Source organism: Anser anser (assembly GCF_964211835.1).
Source record: "Anser anser genome assembly, chromosome: 1".
In the NCBI taxonomy this organism is placed as follows: domain Eukaryota; kingdom Metazoa; phylum Chordata; class Aves; order Anseriformes; family Anatidae; genus Anser; species Anser anser.
The window spans coordinates 206,604,983-206,623,726 of NC_139720.1; the positions used below are offsets into that span (position 1 = coordinate 206,604,983).

The 18,744-nt window shown below is 43.9% G+C and overlaps 1 protein-coding gene and 1 long non-coding RNA gene across 2 annotated transcripts in view; one reads left to right on the plus strand and one right to left on the minus strand.

Moving 5' to 3' along the window:
• The window catches only part of LOC310892145, a 30,289-nt gene extending 24,931 nt beyond the window's left edge, over positions 1–5,358 (minus strand). The window contains exon 1 of the long non-coding RNA XR_014577906.1: positions 4,848–5,358. This is a non-coding gene — a long non-coding RNA (uncharacterized lncRNA). The remainder of the gene's footprint in view (positions 1–4,847) is intronic.
• EED (embryonic ectoderm development) lies at positions 1,215–18,707 on the plus strand. The gene is made up of 12 exons (XM_083819508.1): positions 1,215–1,519; positions 5,561–5,713; positions 10,173–10,265; positions 11,146–11,211; positions 11,928–12,053; positions 12,172–12,253; positions 13,726–13,817; positions 14,742–14,875; positions 15,980–16,085; positions 16,885–17,043; positions 17,405–17,478; positions 18,381–18,707. Exons 1-12 carry the CDS (start codon positions 1,397–1,399, stop codon positions 18,505–18,507), a joined length of 1,335 nt encoding a protein of 444 aa, XP_083675634.1. The 5' UTR covers positions 1,215–1,396; the 3' UTR covers positions 18,508–18,707.
• The last annotated feature ends 37 nt before the right edge of the window (positions 18,708–18,744 follow it).

Below are 18,744 nucleotides of genomic sequence, written 5' to 3' on the forward strand. Positions count from 1 at the left end.
TTTGCTATATATTATGCAGTGCTTCAGTGGAGCCTACAGATCTGCAGCAGAAAAGAGACTATTGCTAAAAACAGCACACACCAGTTTAAGCTTCCTCTCTTCCTCCTTATCTCTGAAGTTTATGCCAGATTAAAGTTTAGATAAGGCAGGCTCACCTCTGTCACTGCCCTCCAAGAAACCACTTTGCAAGACCGGAATGTCTCCCCCAGGGAGGAAAGACTTGTTTCTGCCCCTACAAGAAAAGCAGATAAGACATTGTGCCTGTGGGCAGATTACTTTCCCCCTTTGGTAGCGATTTTTTTATTTTTTATTTTTTTTTTTACTGTTCATAATTATTATGACTCTGGGACCTGCGGTTTTAGAGATGAATAAATTAAAATCTGGCAACAGCAGCATTTTATCTACAGCCGTGGTAGAAGTTTGCTGGGGAGCAGAGGGCCGGGTGGGTTTTGGACAGGATTTTATTGCTGTATTTCATCTGTGCCTGAGGTGACAAGGCAGGTGCCAAGGCTCGCCAGCTGCCTCGTATGCTCACTTTGTGGGGCTCTTTGGAGAGCAAAAGAACCAAAAAAACCCGCACTTCGTGCACATTAAAAGGCACTTGAGAGCAGCATGAAATGGACAGAGGGACTGCTGGCCTGGAACACAAGTCCGATGAGGAGCAGCTGAGGGAACTGGGGGGGTTTGGTCTGGAGGAGGCTCAGGGCAGACCTTATTGCTCTCTACAACTGCCTGAAAGGAAGCTGTGGGGAGCTGGGGGTCGGCCTCTTCTCACAGGTAACCAGTGACAGGACTAGAGGGAATGGCCTCAAGTTGTGCCAGGGGAGGTTCAGGTTGGAAATGAGGAGACATTTCTTCTCAGAAAGAGCGGTCAGGCATTGGGATAGGTTGCCCACGGAGGTGGTGGGGTCACCGTCCCTGGGGGTGTTCAAGGGAAGGTTGGACATGGTGCTTAGGGACACGGTTTAGTGGTGACATTGGTGGTAGGGGGATGGTTGGACCAGATGATCTTGGAGGGCTTTTCCAACCTTAATGATTATAGGATTGTATGACAGAGCGACTGTGGGACAAGAACACCTCACACACACTCACACACACCCACTCAGCCGGCCAAGCTTGCCACGGTGACTAACAGCACACTTACACCGCCTGCCAAACAACGACATAAAACACCAGCACGCCTCCGCGCAGTTAAACCCGCCTTTATTTAACCCCGAGCTCCATCAGCACCCCCCAGCCCCTCAGCGCAGCGGCGCCGCGCGGGAAAGGCCCTTTTACGGCAGTGTGGCACCTGCCCCGGCTTTCCCTACGGAGCGGGGCGCGGCGCTGCTTTCCGGCAGCGTCCTGCCGACCTTCCCCGGGCGCGCTTTACGGCAGCGCGGCGGGGGCGGGGAAGATGTCTGAGCGGGGAGAAGCCCCGGCGGCGGCGGCGGGAGTCGGGCCCGAGATGCCGGCCAAGAAGCAGAAGCTGAGCAGCGACGAGAACAGCAACCCCGGGGACCTGTCCGGAGACGAGAACGTGAGGCCCGAGCTGGGACCAAACGCTGGGTTTGAGGCGAAGGGGCCGCGGCCAGGCCCGGCCCCGCTCTGAGGGGGCAACGCCGCGATCGTTCCTGAGGCTGGGCCCCGGCCTCGGACCCCCCGGCCGGGCCCTCAGGGGGTCGGGGATCCCCTGTGGGGGCTGTCGAGGGGAGACCTCCGGCTGTGGGGAGCCCTGCGGGGCTGAGGGAGCGCCCCCGCATCGCCTCCACGTGGGTGAGGGGGAATTGGGGGCCCACGGTGGGCTTTGGCCCCGACCAAAGTGGGCTCAGGCCCCAGGTGGTGCTCAGGGGAGGCGTTAAAATGGCACTTTTAATTTGTCTTTTTCCCCGTGAAACAGCGAAAAGAGCCAGCGGTCTTTCTCCTCGTGTCATTTGGCTTCACGGCCGCGTTGTAGAGTAAAACTTGGTGTAAGTGTGCACGTGTGGCCCCGCGGTGGAGGAGGAGTAGGGGATAACGCTCAGGCGCTGGCAGCAGAAGGCAGCTGTGAGGGGTGAGGATGTGAGCTCCAAGCATTTCTTCAAGACATTTCTTCTCAGAAAGAGCGGTCAGGCATTGGGACGGGTTGCCCTGGGAGGTGGTGGGGTCACCGTCCCTGGGGGTGTTTAAGGAAAGGTTGGATGTGGTGCTTAGGGACATGGTTCACAGAATCACAGAATCGTCTAGGTTGGAAGAGACCTCCAAGATCACTGAGTCCAACCTCTGACCTAACACTAACAAGTCCTCCACTAAACCATATCACTAAGCTCTACATCTAAATGTCTTTTAAAGACCTCCAGGGATGGTGACTCAACCACTTCCCTGGGCAGCCCATTCCAATGCCTAACAACCCTTTCAGTAAATAAATTCTTCCTAATAGCCAACCTAAACCTCCCCTGGCGCAACTTTAGCCCATTCCCCCTCGTCCTGTCACCAGGCACATGGGAGAATAGACCAACCCCCACCTCGCTACAGCCTCCTTTAAGGTACCTATAGAGAGCGATGAGGTCGCCCCTGAGCCTCCTCTTCTCCAGGCTGAACAAGCCCAGCTCCCTCAGCCGCTCCTCGTAAGACTTGTTCTCCAGACCCCTCACCAGCTTCGTTGCCCTTCTCTGGACTCTCTTGAGCACCTCCATGTCCTTCCTGTAGCGAGGGGCCCAAAACTGAACACAGTACTCGAGGTGCGGCCTCACCAGAGCCGAGTACAGGGGGAAGTTTAGTGGGTGACATTGGTGACAGGGAGAGTTTAGTGGGTGACATTGGTGGTAGGGGGGTGGTTGGACCAGGTGATCTTGGAGGGCTCTTTTAACCGTAACGATTCTAGGATTCTGAGTCCGGTGCTCAGGGCTTGGGGTAGCATGGTTGGTACAGAACAGCTCCGTACCCAAAAGGCAGTCACAGGTATCTAACTCATGCAGCTGCTGCAGTGGGGAAGTTACTTGGGTGCTATCCCTGAACAACACTTTCCTTGGTTAGAGCACTTATCCAGAAAGTGAGGGATCTGCGCCACGTCCCCAGTACCCCCTGGAAGTGCTGTTCATGGGGGAACAGCCCCAAGGTGCTGTGTCCTGCTGCTGCTGAACCTTTTTAGCTGCTCATCATCGTCTGGCAGCTGTTCGTGCAGACCAACAAACATATGTTTGCCCTACAGATACGTGCGTTTGTGAATCTGAGTGAGATATGGTGTCAGATTTGGGGCTTGCGTTAGTGTTCGTTGTAGGTTAGCACGTGGGCTGTGTGATTACTGAAGATGAGACCAGTCTCAAAAGGGAAAGCAGTCTGTTCCCGAGGGTTTGTTACTGAACCCCGCTAGTCCAGAAAGGTCTGGATTCTGCTTACGTTTGGCATAACAACTGATTCGGGGGAAGTCTGTCTTTTTGGTCCACAGGCATCCCAAAGGCAAGCTTGTTGGTGACGTAGTTACAGGTTCTGTGAAGTGGTGTGGCTCTTGATAGCGAGTACTCTTGGGAGACCAGAGTTTGGACAGCTCAGAAGTTTCTTAGGGTACAAGAGAAGAAATTGGAAGAGCCAGCTATGCCTGTTGGGAGAGGATTGGCTCTTTTGGGAGTGATTCCAGGCTTGGGCAGTTCCCTTGCAGCCTCCATGGTGTGTTGTCTTCCCTCCTTTTTCTCCTCATTGATGTCCTGGTTTTCAAAGTTGTTGGGCACCCCAAGACCCGTACGTCTGTCCCTCTTCTGGCTGATGGTACAAATGTGATAACTGGGACAGAGCATAAATGTTTGGTGGGAATCGATGCGCTAATGTTTACAGCTGCCCTTACTCCATGCTCCTAGCGGAGCTCTTGCTGCAGCTTTGTGTTACATCGAACATCTTCCAGTGAAAGGCTGCCTCTGTCTCCCCAAGCTCAGCTGTAGTCATTACGTGGCCTCATTTGAGATGTTTTCTCCCAGCTTTCTGGTGGAAGATGACCAGACTAACTTGCCAGGGGAAAAAAAGGTATGTTGATTTAACAAGCTGAAGTTTCTCGTGTGGAACTGCAGGCGCTGCTTGTTGTGGTGCAGGTGGAGCGTGCAGTGATGGGGGATGCAGGGAATGGGGATGGATGTGCTTGTGGGTGGTGTACTGCAGGTGGGCTGCATGTGGAACCGTAAAATGACACGATAGCCCGAGTCGGAAGGGACCCACAAAGATGATCAAGTCCAACTCCTGGCTCCACACAGCACCACCCCAAAATCAGGCCCTGTGGCTGAGAGCGTTGTCCAAACACCTCTTGAACTCCAGCAGCTCGGTGCTGCGACCACTGCCCTGGGCAGCCTGTCCCAGTGCCCGACCACCCTCTGGGTGCAGAACCTTTCCCTAACACCCAGCCTGACCCTCCCCTGTCCCAGCTCCATGCCGTGCCCTCGGGTCCTGTCGCTGTCCCCAGAGAGCAGAGCTCAGCGCCTGCCCCTCCGCTCCCCTCGTGAGGGAGCTGCAGGCCGCCATGAGGCCTCCCCTCAGCCTGCTCTGCTCTGGGCTGAACAACCCAAGGGACCTCAGCCGATCCTCATATGTCTTCCCGTCTAGACCCTTCCCAATCTTTGTAGCCCTCCTTCGGGCACTCTCTGATAGTTTTATGTCCCTTTTATACTGTAGCGCCCAAACCTGCAGCCTGTGCTCGAGGTGAGGCCGCACCAGCGCAGAGCAGGACAATCCCTTCGCTCAGCCACTAGCAATGCCGTGCCTGATGTGCCCCGGGATACGATAGGCTTTTTTGCCTGCCAGAGCAAACAGTATTTTCTGTTAATTGTTGCAAATTGACCTAAAACTACCAAGTTATGTTAAGGGTGGTTTTGCCCACCCCTTATTTCAGCTTTCCCCCTTCTTACCTTGGCTCTGGCTGCTGTTGGTTGGAGGCCCGGTTGGATCAGACAGGAAACTATTCTTTATGTTGTGGTGTGTTTTTTTTTTTTTTAATGCAGCTTTAAGTCGAAGCAGGAATCTGTAGAAAAGAGCAGAGGGAGGGGTGGGACTTCCTCTTCTAGTGGCGGTGCTGACTTATTGCAGAAGCGCGTTACTGCAGGGCTGCGCTTTGCCTGTAGCTGCTGAGGGTGTCCAGAAATCTCCCAGCAGGGCTAGATGCCTGACGTGGCATAACCTAATGTTTTTCCACAAACACCCTCTTCATTCCTTACTTCAGAAGCACTCGTTCCATCTGCGTCAGAGATGCTTTCCAGGGAAAGCAACCACTTTATCTTGAGACGTTTCCTAAGGGCAGCTTCCTGTATTCCAAGGAAACTTCGCTAGATCACGGCGCACGTATGGCCCCTTTGGATCAGCCCTCGTGTGACTCACGTTCTGCTTCTGGAGAGAAATGCGATTACGTTAGCAATGGATTTAAGTACGTGAATCTAAATAAAGAAATAAAAAGTCCTGGGAGATCTGCTGTCCTTATGGAGGAGGGAAAATGAAAAGGCCGAGCTCTGGAATTAGCTGAATTCATATACCATTTAATGATACCTTCGTTATATTCTGTATAACTTTTTAATATTTATTTTATTTATATTTTACACTTACTGTATTCTGTACAACCTGTTTTTAGGATGATGCTGTTAGCATTGAAAGTGGTACTAACACGGAGCGCCCGGACACCCCAACGAACACTCCTAACGCACCGGGAAGAAAAAGCTGGGGGAAAGGCAAATGGAAGTCAAAGAAGTGCAAATACTCCTTCAAATGTGTAAATAGCCTAAAGGTGGGTGTATGGAAGCTTCGGCGTGGGGATGGTGGGTACCGTTTGCTGGCGGTGATATAAACTATGTGACAGCGTCAAAATAATTACACACAGAGCAGAGAATATTTCAAAATATCCATGTTCTGTGCTTATTTGATGAAAGTACCTTTCTTATTTGGAATACCCAAAGTTCTGAAGAAAAAGAATACTGGGAAACAGGAATCAGTAGGTAATGCTGCAATTAGTCCTATTTTTTATGTTTTTGCAAAGTTTTATGTATGGTATTTTATAATTATTTCACCAGAGCTGTAGTTATTGAGATAAGATGCTGATAAACAGATTGATACCAAACAAAACGTGACAACGTGATGCAGAGCACAGAATTCATACGGACTTTTCTGCCTGATGAAATGTATTTTAAAAAGAAATTAAAACATTCTTCTTAAAAAAATAAATTACAACGTTCTTCTTAAATTACAGCATTCTTCTCACATTTTTAATATCACTTTTTCTGTCTTCAGGCAATTGACGTAAAAGGTGTGCTGTGTGCTGCGGTTAATTTATCAGGAGTGTTGTGACTGTGTGGTCACACCTGATGTAGGTCACATTTATATTCCCACAGAGCATCTGGAGGCATTAAGGGACGGGGATTCGTGATCTTTACTCCCCGTTCTTGTGTTTTAGGGTATCGTTTTCTTCTGCATAGTTGCAGACTATGGTGAACCGAATCAATTATTTACATTTGGATTCTTGCGCCCTGTCAGGGTGTTCTTTCCTTCCCCAGCCTTGGGGGGGATATCTGCGTGTCAAAAGCTGTAAACACACTGTGCGATACAATTTTTCTAAGATTTCTGAATAAAGGAAAGTTGGACCTGGAAGAAGATGGGAGTTCTCTTAAACTTTATATTTGGCTAACAAGAAGTCGACATAAATGCATCTGCATTTGCTGCAGAATTCCTGTAGTGGGTTTGTCATTCTCCCACACTCTCAACAACTGTTAAGCTTTGCTGGTGACACTGTTCCTGAACTAAGGCTTCAGATCGTCTCACGGAAATAACTGGGTAGCTGAGCAGGAGGGGCTGAGACGTTTGGAGCCTGGAAACCTCCTAAATGAGCTTTGCCACTGGAGAAGTTGCGATATGAAGTTAAGCTGACAAAAGTGTCTGGGAAGCAAGTCGATCTTAACTTTTATGCTTCAAAAACCACGTTATCTCTTTCAGGGCGGCGGAGGAAGAGTAGTTCTTTCGCTTTGACCTAGGTAGGCAGCTGCTCCTGTGATTCACAGGCATCGCCCCCGCAGACGGTGCTTTCTGTGGCTTAAAGTCTTGCTTCAGCCACTGGCGTGGGCCTTCCAGCACCCAAACATTTAGCAAGTCCTGAGTTTTGCTGAGCGTATTTGTTTTCTTTCCACGGACCAGATATCCCAAAGTGGTTAGTATTTACCGAGTTCTTTTGGTAAAACAGAGCATCCCCTCATCCCTGCTCTGGGGTGACCCAAAGGACCACCCTGCGTGGTTAAGCAATCCCCAGTTTCCTGTGCAAGGGGAATCAAACGCAGCTGAAAAGCTACATTCACTCTAAGCAGGATATTTTTTGTGTCTTCCCATTTCTCTTTGAACTGGTTTAAAGACCAGGTAGCAGCCAAATTTGGTCAGCCTTTTTTACTTTGTTTTTGGGGAAGCTTCTCTTCTTTTCTTTTTCCTGTTCCTCCGTACTAATCTTGGAAATACCGTGAAGATAAAGTGTAGCGATTGAATGTTGTATATAGGTTCAGAAAGACACGACTCTTTGGATATCATGTCATGTATATCCCATTCTGCCTTTGAACTATGCTGTAAGACGTATGTGCTGAAATTAATGAGAAGTCAACGTGATTTAAAGACATGGAAATTTATTTTAATGTTCTTTAGAGGTGTATAAATTATGGTTTGTTTGCTTCTTTCAATTTCCTACTCTTATTTTTTCCTTTTTTTTCCCCCCTTAGGAAAACATGCCCATTGCCCACTGCTTTGAACGTTAAACGGTTATGATTCAGCCTGAAAAACACACTGCTTGCTAAATATGCTTTTTAAACACTAGTGTGGAAGTTATTTGGGCTGAAATTTAGGCATCAGGAAAACAAATATATAACTTGGAAAATGACAGGAAATCAGAAAGTGTTTTATTTTTATTGCTTTTTTACGGTACTGAGTTACTGTGGCACGTCCTGAAAAAATCGTTGCTCTCTGAGTGGAAACGTAGTTTATAACTGAGCATATACAGTGAGGAGAAGTACATCCTCACATACATCTATGTATAATTTTTTTTATAGATCTTCCAGCACAGAATTCTCCTTTGATGTGCTCCCTTCAGAACAACGCCATCATCTGCCCGACCCTTTGCTCTTGTTTAGAGTGTGCCTCAGTAGCTGTTAGCAGGTCGATGTCTCTCACCCTCTACTCACTGTCCCCTGAGCTGGGAATCAGGAACCAGCCACGCGCAGGATCCTGGTTTGTTACCCTGAAAGGGAAGGCTGACTAAAACCACCGCCAGGAAGGTTTGCTTCCACTTGGGGGAACTGGGAGTGCGCGTGTGGTCCGTTGGTGCCTCACTAGCACTGTACAGTGTGCTCGTGTAGTTGCAGGTGGTTATTTTCGGCTGCGTTGGCCTGGTGGTTATTTCCCTGCCTTCTGTCTAAAGGCAGTTCTAGTCTCACTTTGCCTGCCTGAACCTGCGTTGGCGTTGGGTGAGTAAGGGCAGAACTAACCACTGATTATCTGCTTTTGTAGCAGCTGGAGGTCTGTTGGTTTCTGCGCCTTCTGTGTGGTGCACGAGGAACCTGAGTATTTTGGGTTTTGTGCCCTTTATTTATATCGGGGTCAAGATGGCATTTCTCAGTTCCTCTCTTGAACCAGCATGTAGGTCAAACTTGGCTGTCTGCACAAACCAGATCGGGCATCTCATGATAACCAGAATGTGCAGCACCTAACAGTGTAAATTTTTAAAAACCTGGTTCATCGTTAGTAGCTGGAACAAAGATTAGAGCAGATAAGTATTATCAAAACAGTATGTGCTCTCTCTGGCCAGTGAGGATGATGGTAGGTTAGATGAGGAAAGCATAACTTCTTCAGATAGATACCCAAGTGTTTTCCTCATTCTGCATCTCTAATTAAGCTGCAGTGCTCTTTGCTGGTGCCAAATACCTGCTTTTTTCTCTGTCCTGGGGTCACTAATGACCTTGCTGCTTTTCCCCTGTTCCCCCATCCCACAAACCCACTACTTTGTCCTTTCATGTTATGATGGGTAATACTTTGAGTTGAACTGTGAACAATTCTTCTTAATGTGTATTCAGCTTTGAAAATTACAGCCTTTCTCTAAGAAATGCGGGAGGGCCTTCACTCAGAGATTTTCTTCAGTCTCTTTCCAGCTCTGCCTGCCGAGGTAATAACAGGTACCGCCTTTCTCAGTAAATACTGCCTACTTTAAATTCTTCCGGCCCTCCTTACTTCTTAGTAAGCTCGTTCTGAGAAGTGTTGAACTCCCCGCCCCCTCCTCAAATTCATTCTTTGGTGCTTGCACAGGTCAGAGCTGCCAGGGCTAATATTTCTCGTCTTGTCTCTGAAGCCCTACCATTTGAAGGCTGCTTAACAGCCATCATGAGACACTTCCTTCCTGCCTGTACTGTCCCAGACAGTCCCCTGTGGGGAGGCACTCTAATGAACATTATTCTTACTGAAAACATCCTGTCAGGACAGGCCAAAATACTGTTATCAATTAATAACAAGCACCACCATATTCATCACAATTTATAAACATATCTGCTTTTCTTCTCTTAAACTGATGTAAGCTCTTTAAAAATAATTCTTGACATTCTTCTGGTGACTGTTCTTGAAGGAGATCTGAAAACACTTTGTAGATATGAACTTTGCAGCAGCTTTGTGACGTGCTGGAGTTAGTTCATCGAATCTGTGAGAGAGCTGCAAGACCTAACTGTGCTGTAATAGCTAAATGTAACCCTTCTCCACTGTTACACCAGCATAATTCTTCTTAGTCCTTGTAGGTCTCCTCTGTGAAGTTGTGAATCCGTGTGTGAAAGTAATATAAAATGCATATAGACTTGGCCTTAAAAGCTTTCCTTGTTGGTAGTGGCAAAACAAAGTAAATAGTAGAGCTGCAAATATAACTCAGGAGTTCTGCCAAACTTCTGGCCGTAACTGTGAGACAACAGTTCTTCCCCTTCACTATTTAAAACCTTTTTTTGGGGGGGAGGCAGAGGGGGAGAAGTATTTCTTTAGCCTCCCATAAGAGAGCCCAGTGAAAATGTGACGCAACAAAACTGTTCTTTTTAACTGTTCGCTACCTGAAATTATCCTGGATGGGAACCTGGTAGTTGGAGGAGAACGTAGCAATTAAACTGTTTACCACCACAGCTGAGTTTCACAAAAATAATGTGTCTGTGGGTTTTATTTATTTTGTCTCTAATCGTACTTTGCATCTCCAGGAGGACCATGGTCAGCCTTTGTTTGGAGTCCAGTTTAACTGGCACAGTAAAGAAGGTGATCCTCTCGTTTTTGCCACTGTGGGCAGCAACAGAGTGAGTAATCTGTTTTTAACCGTAAGCCCTTCCGTGTGCTTTTGTTTGCGTTCCTGGTTTCAACCAAACCCTTTACCTGTGTTTAGCACTGACACAAGATCCTTCGTATAGCAAGCTTTACTGCTGAGGTACGTAGCGTCTGTTATCTGGGAGAGGTGCAGCCTCTGAATTGTTGTGTGATGGCATGCTTTAGCTATTTGGGAGTTAGCCTCTGTATGGTGATGGAAATTCCTCCGGTAAGGTAAACAGAGAGGAAGGAAGACAGGTGCATAAATGTATCTTGTCACTAAAATTACCCTTTGTACGTGTTACTGTTTCCAAACGGTTGTATGCTCTAAAATGGGATGAGAAGTGTCTGCAAGGAAGCCAGGTAGCTCAGTAGCTAAATTAATGGCCTGTGGGAGTGTCTTTATGGGCTTTTTATGGAGAAGGATCAATGTCATTTCAGCCTTGAAAATAACTCTGAAGCGCGTTCTGTGGAAGTGTTGTGAATAAACAAGAAGCCTTTCATTTCCTGGCTTCTTCCACCTGACAGTTAGCAAAAGTGCTAAACTAAGAGTAAACTGTGTATCAATTACTGCTGTAAAAGACTGCCTCTAGTTGGAGGCGGCTGCCCTGTAACTGGTTACAAACAGGGCTTAACCTTACTGAGACAAGTCAAGCAGTATCTGGGAAGGACTGCCAACTCCTGGAGTGGTGTTAAACTGAAACTGCTATGAGCATCTTTTATCAAACCATTCCCACCTGTGAGGAACAAATGGGTAATGGATGAGAGCTAAGGCATAAAAGCACTCTGCCCCTCTGCATAAGGAAGTCAGTATACAGGTGCATATGATTTCCTCCTGAAATATCACAATTGCTCTCTTTTTTTTTTTAACAGGTTACCTTATATGAATGTCATTCCCAAGGAGAAATCCGTCTGTTGCAGTCCTACGTGGATGCTGACGTATCCTTTTAAGTTCAAAAAGGCACTTGTTTGGTTCCTCTTTATCAGATGAAGAGGCTTCGTAGGAAAAATAACACACAGGTTTTGTCTGTGATTTCATACTTTGCTCATGTGGCACATTGCTCATGTTAGGTCCAAGTCTTTTTCTTTTCCACATCCTAGAGTCCCTCCTATTGAAAGAATATTAGAAACACAGGCTCATGGAATGAGCTGTATTAAAATATTTGAAAACCAATTCTCTGTTGGTTTAATCTTCCTAACGCTAATTTGTGCGGTGTTTCACATCCGCTGTTTTACAGTGGTCTTCGCTTCTCTCTGGACTGGACCTGGATTTAAAGCCTAAGAATGATATTTCATGCTCTGAGTAATAATGTTTGTTGGTCAGTTTGCTCTTGATTCATCCTCATCTTTATTCCCAGTCTTTCAGTGGTTTGGAGAAAGAGGTTGAAAAGTGATGCCAAGAGAGAGGTGTTCCTTGTGTGTTATGGAACAGAAGTGAGGAAACATCTGGAGAAAAGTCAATGTTGCTGATATTTGCAGATGTATAATCAAATATTTATCTTTTTGTTATTGGACCAGCACAGACTCCTTGGCACTTTAATAAAATAGCAACAAGTTTGTTTTAAAAAGTCCATTTTTTTTTATTTTTTAAAAAAAAGTTTATTTTACTCAAAACCAGACCAAAAGTCTATGTTCCTTAACACGAGATGTTGTAGGCAGATGAAAATTTCTATACCTGTGCGTGGACGTACGATAGCAATACAAGCCATCCTCTTCTTGCTGTGGCAGGGTCCAGGGGTATTATCAGGATAATTAACCCCATTACAATGCAGTGCATAAAGGTGAGTGCTCAGAACTTTGGGATATAGCTTGTGTTTCAGTAAGGCATGAAACATATGTCTTCTAAATACATGTAAACATGAAGGGAAATGATAACTTGGTCTCTGAATTCTATCCCAGCACTACGTGGGCCATGGAAATGCAATCAATGAACTGAAATTCCATCCAAGAGATCCAAATCTCCTTTTATCTGTAAGCAAAGGTGAGGAAAAACAAAACTCTTTTGTTTTTGTATAAATCAGGATACTTTGGATTGGATTTTTGGTCTTGAAAATGGCCAAAATCTCTCAAGTCTTTGAGAATTTTGTTAATGGCACTGAACAAGTTTACCTTTAAAGTCTAGAGCAAATCTTGCTCTTTATGGCTGTACATCATGCACGTATTTAAATCCATGGCCTACACTAAAAATAACTCCACCTGTGGTGCAACGGGATTGTGAATAGTGCTGCTTTTTCAGAGAAAGAAATGTGAGAATTGGAGTTGCTCTTTCCTTTCTTAGTTATTAGTTTTCAATTGTTGAAGCATCTTGCCATCTAGTGGGAATGTCATAAAGTTGCAGGTGACATTCACCACCTTCGTCATGGGCAAAACTTTGATTCCCTCTCTCAAGAGCAGCTCTGACTTTAATTGGACTTTGCGTAAAAAGGATATTAGGGAAGGGAGAAGCGTTTTTTTGGTATGGTGTCTCATGGGCTTGGCCAGTCTAAACAGTCACAACTTCCTAATCTTGGCTGTTCTGTTAAAGGAGGGGATACTTGATCTGCCTCAAGAGTTAAGCCTTCAGGAACACTAGGGCTGGCAACATAAGGGGGCTTTTGACTTCAGTGTTACTGAGGACACGACATGAGAATTAGGGTTGGGAACCTCAAGTTCGTGCTTTTGAATTTCTAAAGTTCTGTGTATTGTCTTTTTAATACTTTTTTGACATCAGCTGTAGTCTTGGGCCGGGTGCTACCTACAATTGGGCATGAGGTGGGAGAGTCCTGGGGTCTCAGAACTGCTTGGCTGAGAGACGAATAGAAAAAGAGGACAATGTTTGGGCCTGTGTGGCCTTCGAGTTGGCATTGTTGTAATTCAGTGCAGTGTATTTGTGGAACCCAATGGGAAATACGGTAGAGGTTCTTCATTAGAAATTGTTTAAACTTCCTTTAAACAAGTGGATTAGTCCGACTGACTTTGAAATGTGTATCGTTTATGGAAACAGTAACTCCCATCCCTACAGTCTGTGATTCATAAAGAATAATTGTTTAAAGAATAAAAAAAAAAAAGGGAAAATAAAAGCTTTATAAATGCTGATGTAAGAATGACTTAAAATTAACATTTTCTTTTCTGAAATACAAAATTGCTTTTGAGATGAGACTAAATAAAGGCATACTTGTCCAAGATCAGACTCTTTCTTTTTCAGAAGACCTAAAGACCTAAGTATATTTCTGTAGAAGCTATCCCTAGGGGAGGGGGACGGGCACGCTTTCTCAATTACAGAATTACTCTAACAGTAGCTTAGTTGTAATGTCAATTTAGTTAATGCAGTTCCATTGTTTCTAACAACTGAAGAAGAATTAAGTGCCTTTTAAATGTTTACTTGAACACCTTTTATTGAAAGTGGTGAAGCTGAAATATATTATTCATATGTACGTGTAAAAAGCAGCATGTAATTTTATTTGTTCTTTATAGATCATGCATTGAGGCTGTGGAACATCCAGACAGACACGCTGGTTGCAATATTTGGAGGAGTAGAAGGGCACAGGGATGAGGTGTTAAGTGCAGTAAGTGGAAGACTGTGGGGCAGTGATTTAGATTTACAAAGGGTAGTAAGCCTGTAATATGCAACTTTTTGTCCTCCTGTGCACTGTTTTCATACTATACCTACTGAAAAACAAAAACAGAAACCCTGAAGTGCATCAATGCTGTTTAAGGGGTAGATAAGTTTAAATCTAGAGGTTTGATCTGGCCACCTCTCGATAAACAGGACAGGTGTTCACTTGCTGTATCTGTTTCACTAGCCAATTCTCTCAGTGCAGCCTAGACGTCAACAAAGTAGAGCTCAGTGGGGCTAGGAGGAGTAATAAATTTTCATTATGGTCCCACTTTTAAAGTTCTGGAGGTCTTATCAAGCCAAAGCAGCAAGAGCAAATAAACCTTTTTGAGACGTGGTAGTGAAGGAAAGAAGTTATTTCAGGTGAGCTATGCTGCTTTCCAGCGGCTGCAAAGAGGCCAGCAAATACCGAATAGAAACTTTTAATACTCTTATTAACAACTGTTTCCTTTGCTGTCGTGTGACCCGAAAGCTGAGGTGTGTACCTACATGAAACCTGACTCTGTGTTCTTTGGGAGTTGTAAATACTCATCACCCAAGTAGTAGCCCTGGAGTTCTGCCAAGGTTGCTCCATAAAATGAAACCTAGGGAACTTACCGAGGGAGAGCACGAGCAGTAGGTTCATTCATTGTCTGTCAGTGCTGTCGAATATGCATCTTTTTCCTTGAGGGAGAATAACTATAGTTATTAAGCTACTATGCTTCTTTGCAGTGAGCAGGATTAAGTTGTTAGTATTTTTTTTCTATTTGAAATATGCAGTTTTATTGCATTCTCTACGCAGAAGATGCTGTTTTGATGGAAATGATGGAATAAAATCTGAGTTGATGTAATGCAGCTTAGGCTGGGGGTGCTCAAAATTATTTCATATACATAGGATTATGATCTTCTGGGTGAAAAAATCATGTCCTGTGGGATGGATCACTCTCTAAAACTCTGGAGAATCAATTCCAAGAGAATGATAAATGCCATCAAAGAGTCTTATGAGTACAATCCAAATAAAACTAACAGGTACGTAGTTTTCATCTTCTTGGCTGTCTTTGCAAAATAAATATGCTCATCAACAGCCCAGATTAATTCCTGTAGAAATTGGGAGTTCTTGGAGATAGTGAGTGACCTGGGGATTGTTGGGGGATACTGAATCTCTGTGGAAGATGTCTTTCTGGTGTCAGCTTCAGTAGAATGTCATTGAATTCAAAGTTCTGGCACTTATTTACAAAATAACTAAGATATTTAAAAATATCTGCTTGACTAGGAAATGTGTGGGATTATCATCATACTTAATCAAAGCTTGTATTTCATTTTGTGTTAAGATATGCCAGTGGCTTTTCTTCCTCTTGCCTCGAAATTTCTAGGAGGGAATCAAATCTGTGTAATTAAGCATAGTAAATAATTTAGTTTTACATTGTGTATTTATCACTAATTATTGTATCTGTTATCTGACTTTGGGGCTGGGACAAAACCATTTATGTAGTAATACCTTTAATTTTCATCACTTTTTCTTATCTGACCTCAAATATGAGCAAATTGTCAAGTAAACATAACTACTAGATACATGATAGATAAAGCCTCCTTTATGAAGTTCATCAATTTTTTAATCTTAACTTCCAGTTAAACCATTGAGAGAATTGAAGAGTCTAAAACACACTGAACATGTTCAGCAGTGAGACTAGCTGTGAAAATGCTCTCGCTTTTTTTGGTAATGTTACCAAATATTAAATGATGCTTTAAAAAAATGCTGTTTTAGTGTGCTTTTCTATTTGACAATTTAGATGTTGCAGAAGAAGCATCAGGAAAGCTGAGCTTTAACCAGTTCTTGAGGTATTTAGCAATGGGAGCTGCGTGCAGCATCTGAAGGTTTTGCTTAGCACTGTCTCTGTACAGTCTTTTACAGTTAAACGTGTTAGAAAACAATTTCATTCATTAGGAATGAGGATGAAAATGTTCCGATTTTTATTTTTAAAAAAAAAAAGCATACAAAATCTACTTTGTTAGAAAACTGTTAAAACAACAAAAAAGACAGACCTGTCATTTTAACATTGAGATATGTTAAAACTGGCCGTTGAAAATTGGACTTGTATTTCCCTGAACCTCACTTGGCCATTTTCTCCATAGGCCTTTTATTTCTCAGAAAATTCACTTTCCTGACTTTTCTACGAGAGACATACATAGGAACTATGTTGACTGTGTACGATGGTTGGGAGATCTAATCCTTTCCAAGGTAAAGTAGCAGCTTTTTCAGCTATCATATTCTTATTTGCTTATTCTGAGGTTCTTAAACAGTAGAAGTTTTACTGGAATTCGGGCTGTAGGTTAACTGTGCTGCGTTAAATGATTTTATGGAGTATATCGTGAATTTTGTCTACTGTTGGGAAGTGCGGATAAGCAACTTTTACCCAAAAAGTAGAATTATTGCTACAGTCATGGATCTGCTAAAAGTACAGGGGTGCCAACTAACCAGGATCTGCATGAAATGTCCAGAGAGAGGCTCTGCAGCTACTTACGTGAGAGGTCCTGCAGCTAAAGGGAGAAACGAGGGTTCACGTAATGGAGTTCCTTTGATCTGCGTGATAGCACTAGTAACGTTTGCTTGCAGGCATTAAACTTGGCGGTGTCGCTGCCTCTTTGCCAGAAATTGGGGCATGCAAAGTCCTGCTGGTTGAAGGGATTTGGGTGAACAGTCCTCAAATCTAGGTTAATTTAAACTGCTCGTGAAAGTGTCTTTGAGTACTTGTGGTTGATTTCTTCTGAAGTGGGTGAGGGAGGGCTCCTGCAGTCTGGTTTTCTGGCAGAGCTGTGAGGGCAGTGGGCTCCCAGCAAAGGGCAATGATATATTGTTGGTGATTTGGCTGTGATCTAAGGACAAAGGTGAGATTTTTTTTTCAGTTTTACTTTTTTTTTAGTGTTGTTGGGGAAGCTATGACAGGAAATGTTAGGTTTAATTATAACTAGACTGAATGTTTTACTATATAAATTGTAAATATAGGTGACTTTTTTGTGTGTTCACTGTTTCTCCCTAGTCTTGTGAAAATGCCATTGTGTGCTGGAAACCTGGCAAAATGGAAGATGATATAGATAAAATCAAGCCAAGTGAGTCAAACGTGACCATACTTGGGAGATTTGATTACAGCCAGTGCGATATATGGTACATGAGGTTTTCGATGGATTTCTGGCAAAAGGTATGTGTGGGAGCTTTGACCTCGCTGCATCTGAAGGTGTGTAGCTTTTCACTTGATTCCATATTTATGTGTTTGGCACAAGTCCTGGCTCATGTAATGTGCTGTTTGAGGAGAGTTTGTCTGCTGCAGGTGGCTTTATATGAAGCTGATAGATTTACTGATATCGTCTACCCCTGCAGAGAAGGGTAATAAAGTGGGAAAAAGGAGGCAAATTATGTAGCAGTTCTAACCCCTTCAACAAACTTGTTAAGCCATTCATGTCCAAATACTCGCTTACAACTTGAAGTCTTCATAAAATTCCGACTTCCAGTTCCTTGGGATAATATTGCAAAACTTGTATGTTCTCTGCTTTCTTTTAAAGATGCTTGCTCTGGGCAATCAGGTTGGCAAACTTTACGTTTGGGATTTAGAAATAGAGGATCCTCATAAAGCCAAGTGAGTACTTCACGTTTAATTATAGTTTTGTTGAGAAAGGGAGTTGGGCCACTTTCCTTTTTCCTATACTAATAACTACAGGAATTCTTGAACAGTGGTAACCACTTTCCATTCTAACTACTAGGTAAATGAATAACATTAACCTTCAGGGACTTGGAATCTTTATTTATTTAAACTATTTTGTTACATTATAGCAGTGCCAAGAGGTCCCAATCAAATGGTGTGGGGCACTGTGTGAAGATACAGTGAAAGACTGTGTTTTCCTCAAAGAGCTTACACACTAATTAGGTGGAAAATTTACAAAGCAATTAGGAGATGGTAGGAGGGCGTAGCTCATGACAAATGAGACAGAAATGAAAAGACAAGAGTAGTGAGAATATAAAGGTTAGCTTGAGTGTGATGTGAAGAAAACAGGATGGCTTTTCAGTTCCCTGCCTGTGTGGCCAGGTGATTTTATTGCATGTTTGTGTGTGTGTATGCACACAAACATGAAATTTATACACACATAACTGCACGTTTGCGTGCATATATATGTAAATATATATGTATATGAATGCCTATACACATTTCTCAAAAATGCTGCAGTCTTGAATCACCCAATTACCATATTTTATTCCTAACAATTGAAAAAGAACATTGATTACCAAGTTGTAAATAATGTGATTTAGTAAGGTTTCAGTCCATGCTTCCATGAAAATTGTTGAGAAATGGCAATGGGTAAAGAGGGTAAATTGCTGCTTTCCCAACTCCAGGTTTGGAATACGAAATACATCACAGAGGGTGCAATCCTGTTGCCCTTCAAATTCTTCCTAGGTCACATAAGTAAGACGGTGGTGAAACAGCACTTGTAGTAGCAAGTGCAGATTTAACATTGCAGCTGAATAATTTTCTTTTATTTATAGGTGTACGACTCTTACTCATCCTAAATGTGTTGCTGCCATTCGACAAACCAGTTTTAGCAGGGATAGTAGTATCCTTATAGCTGTGTGTGATGATGCCAGTATCTGGCGCTGGGACAGACTACGATAAGTTACTTTTTCTTAATTCAAAGTAGAAAATATATTTTCAAATTATAATATAGTCTGTTAACTCGCTAGTGTGGTAGACGCATTTAGTGTAGACTTCCTCGAAGGTTCAGCAGGCTGGAGCTGAACTTAGTGATGTTTACATTCTGTGTATTGTTCTGCTTGAACTTTGCTGCTTTTAATAAAAAGAAGTATTTTTGTAAAGTTTTCTGAATTGTCCATTTTAATTATTTCCCGCAAA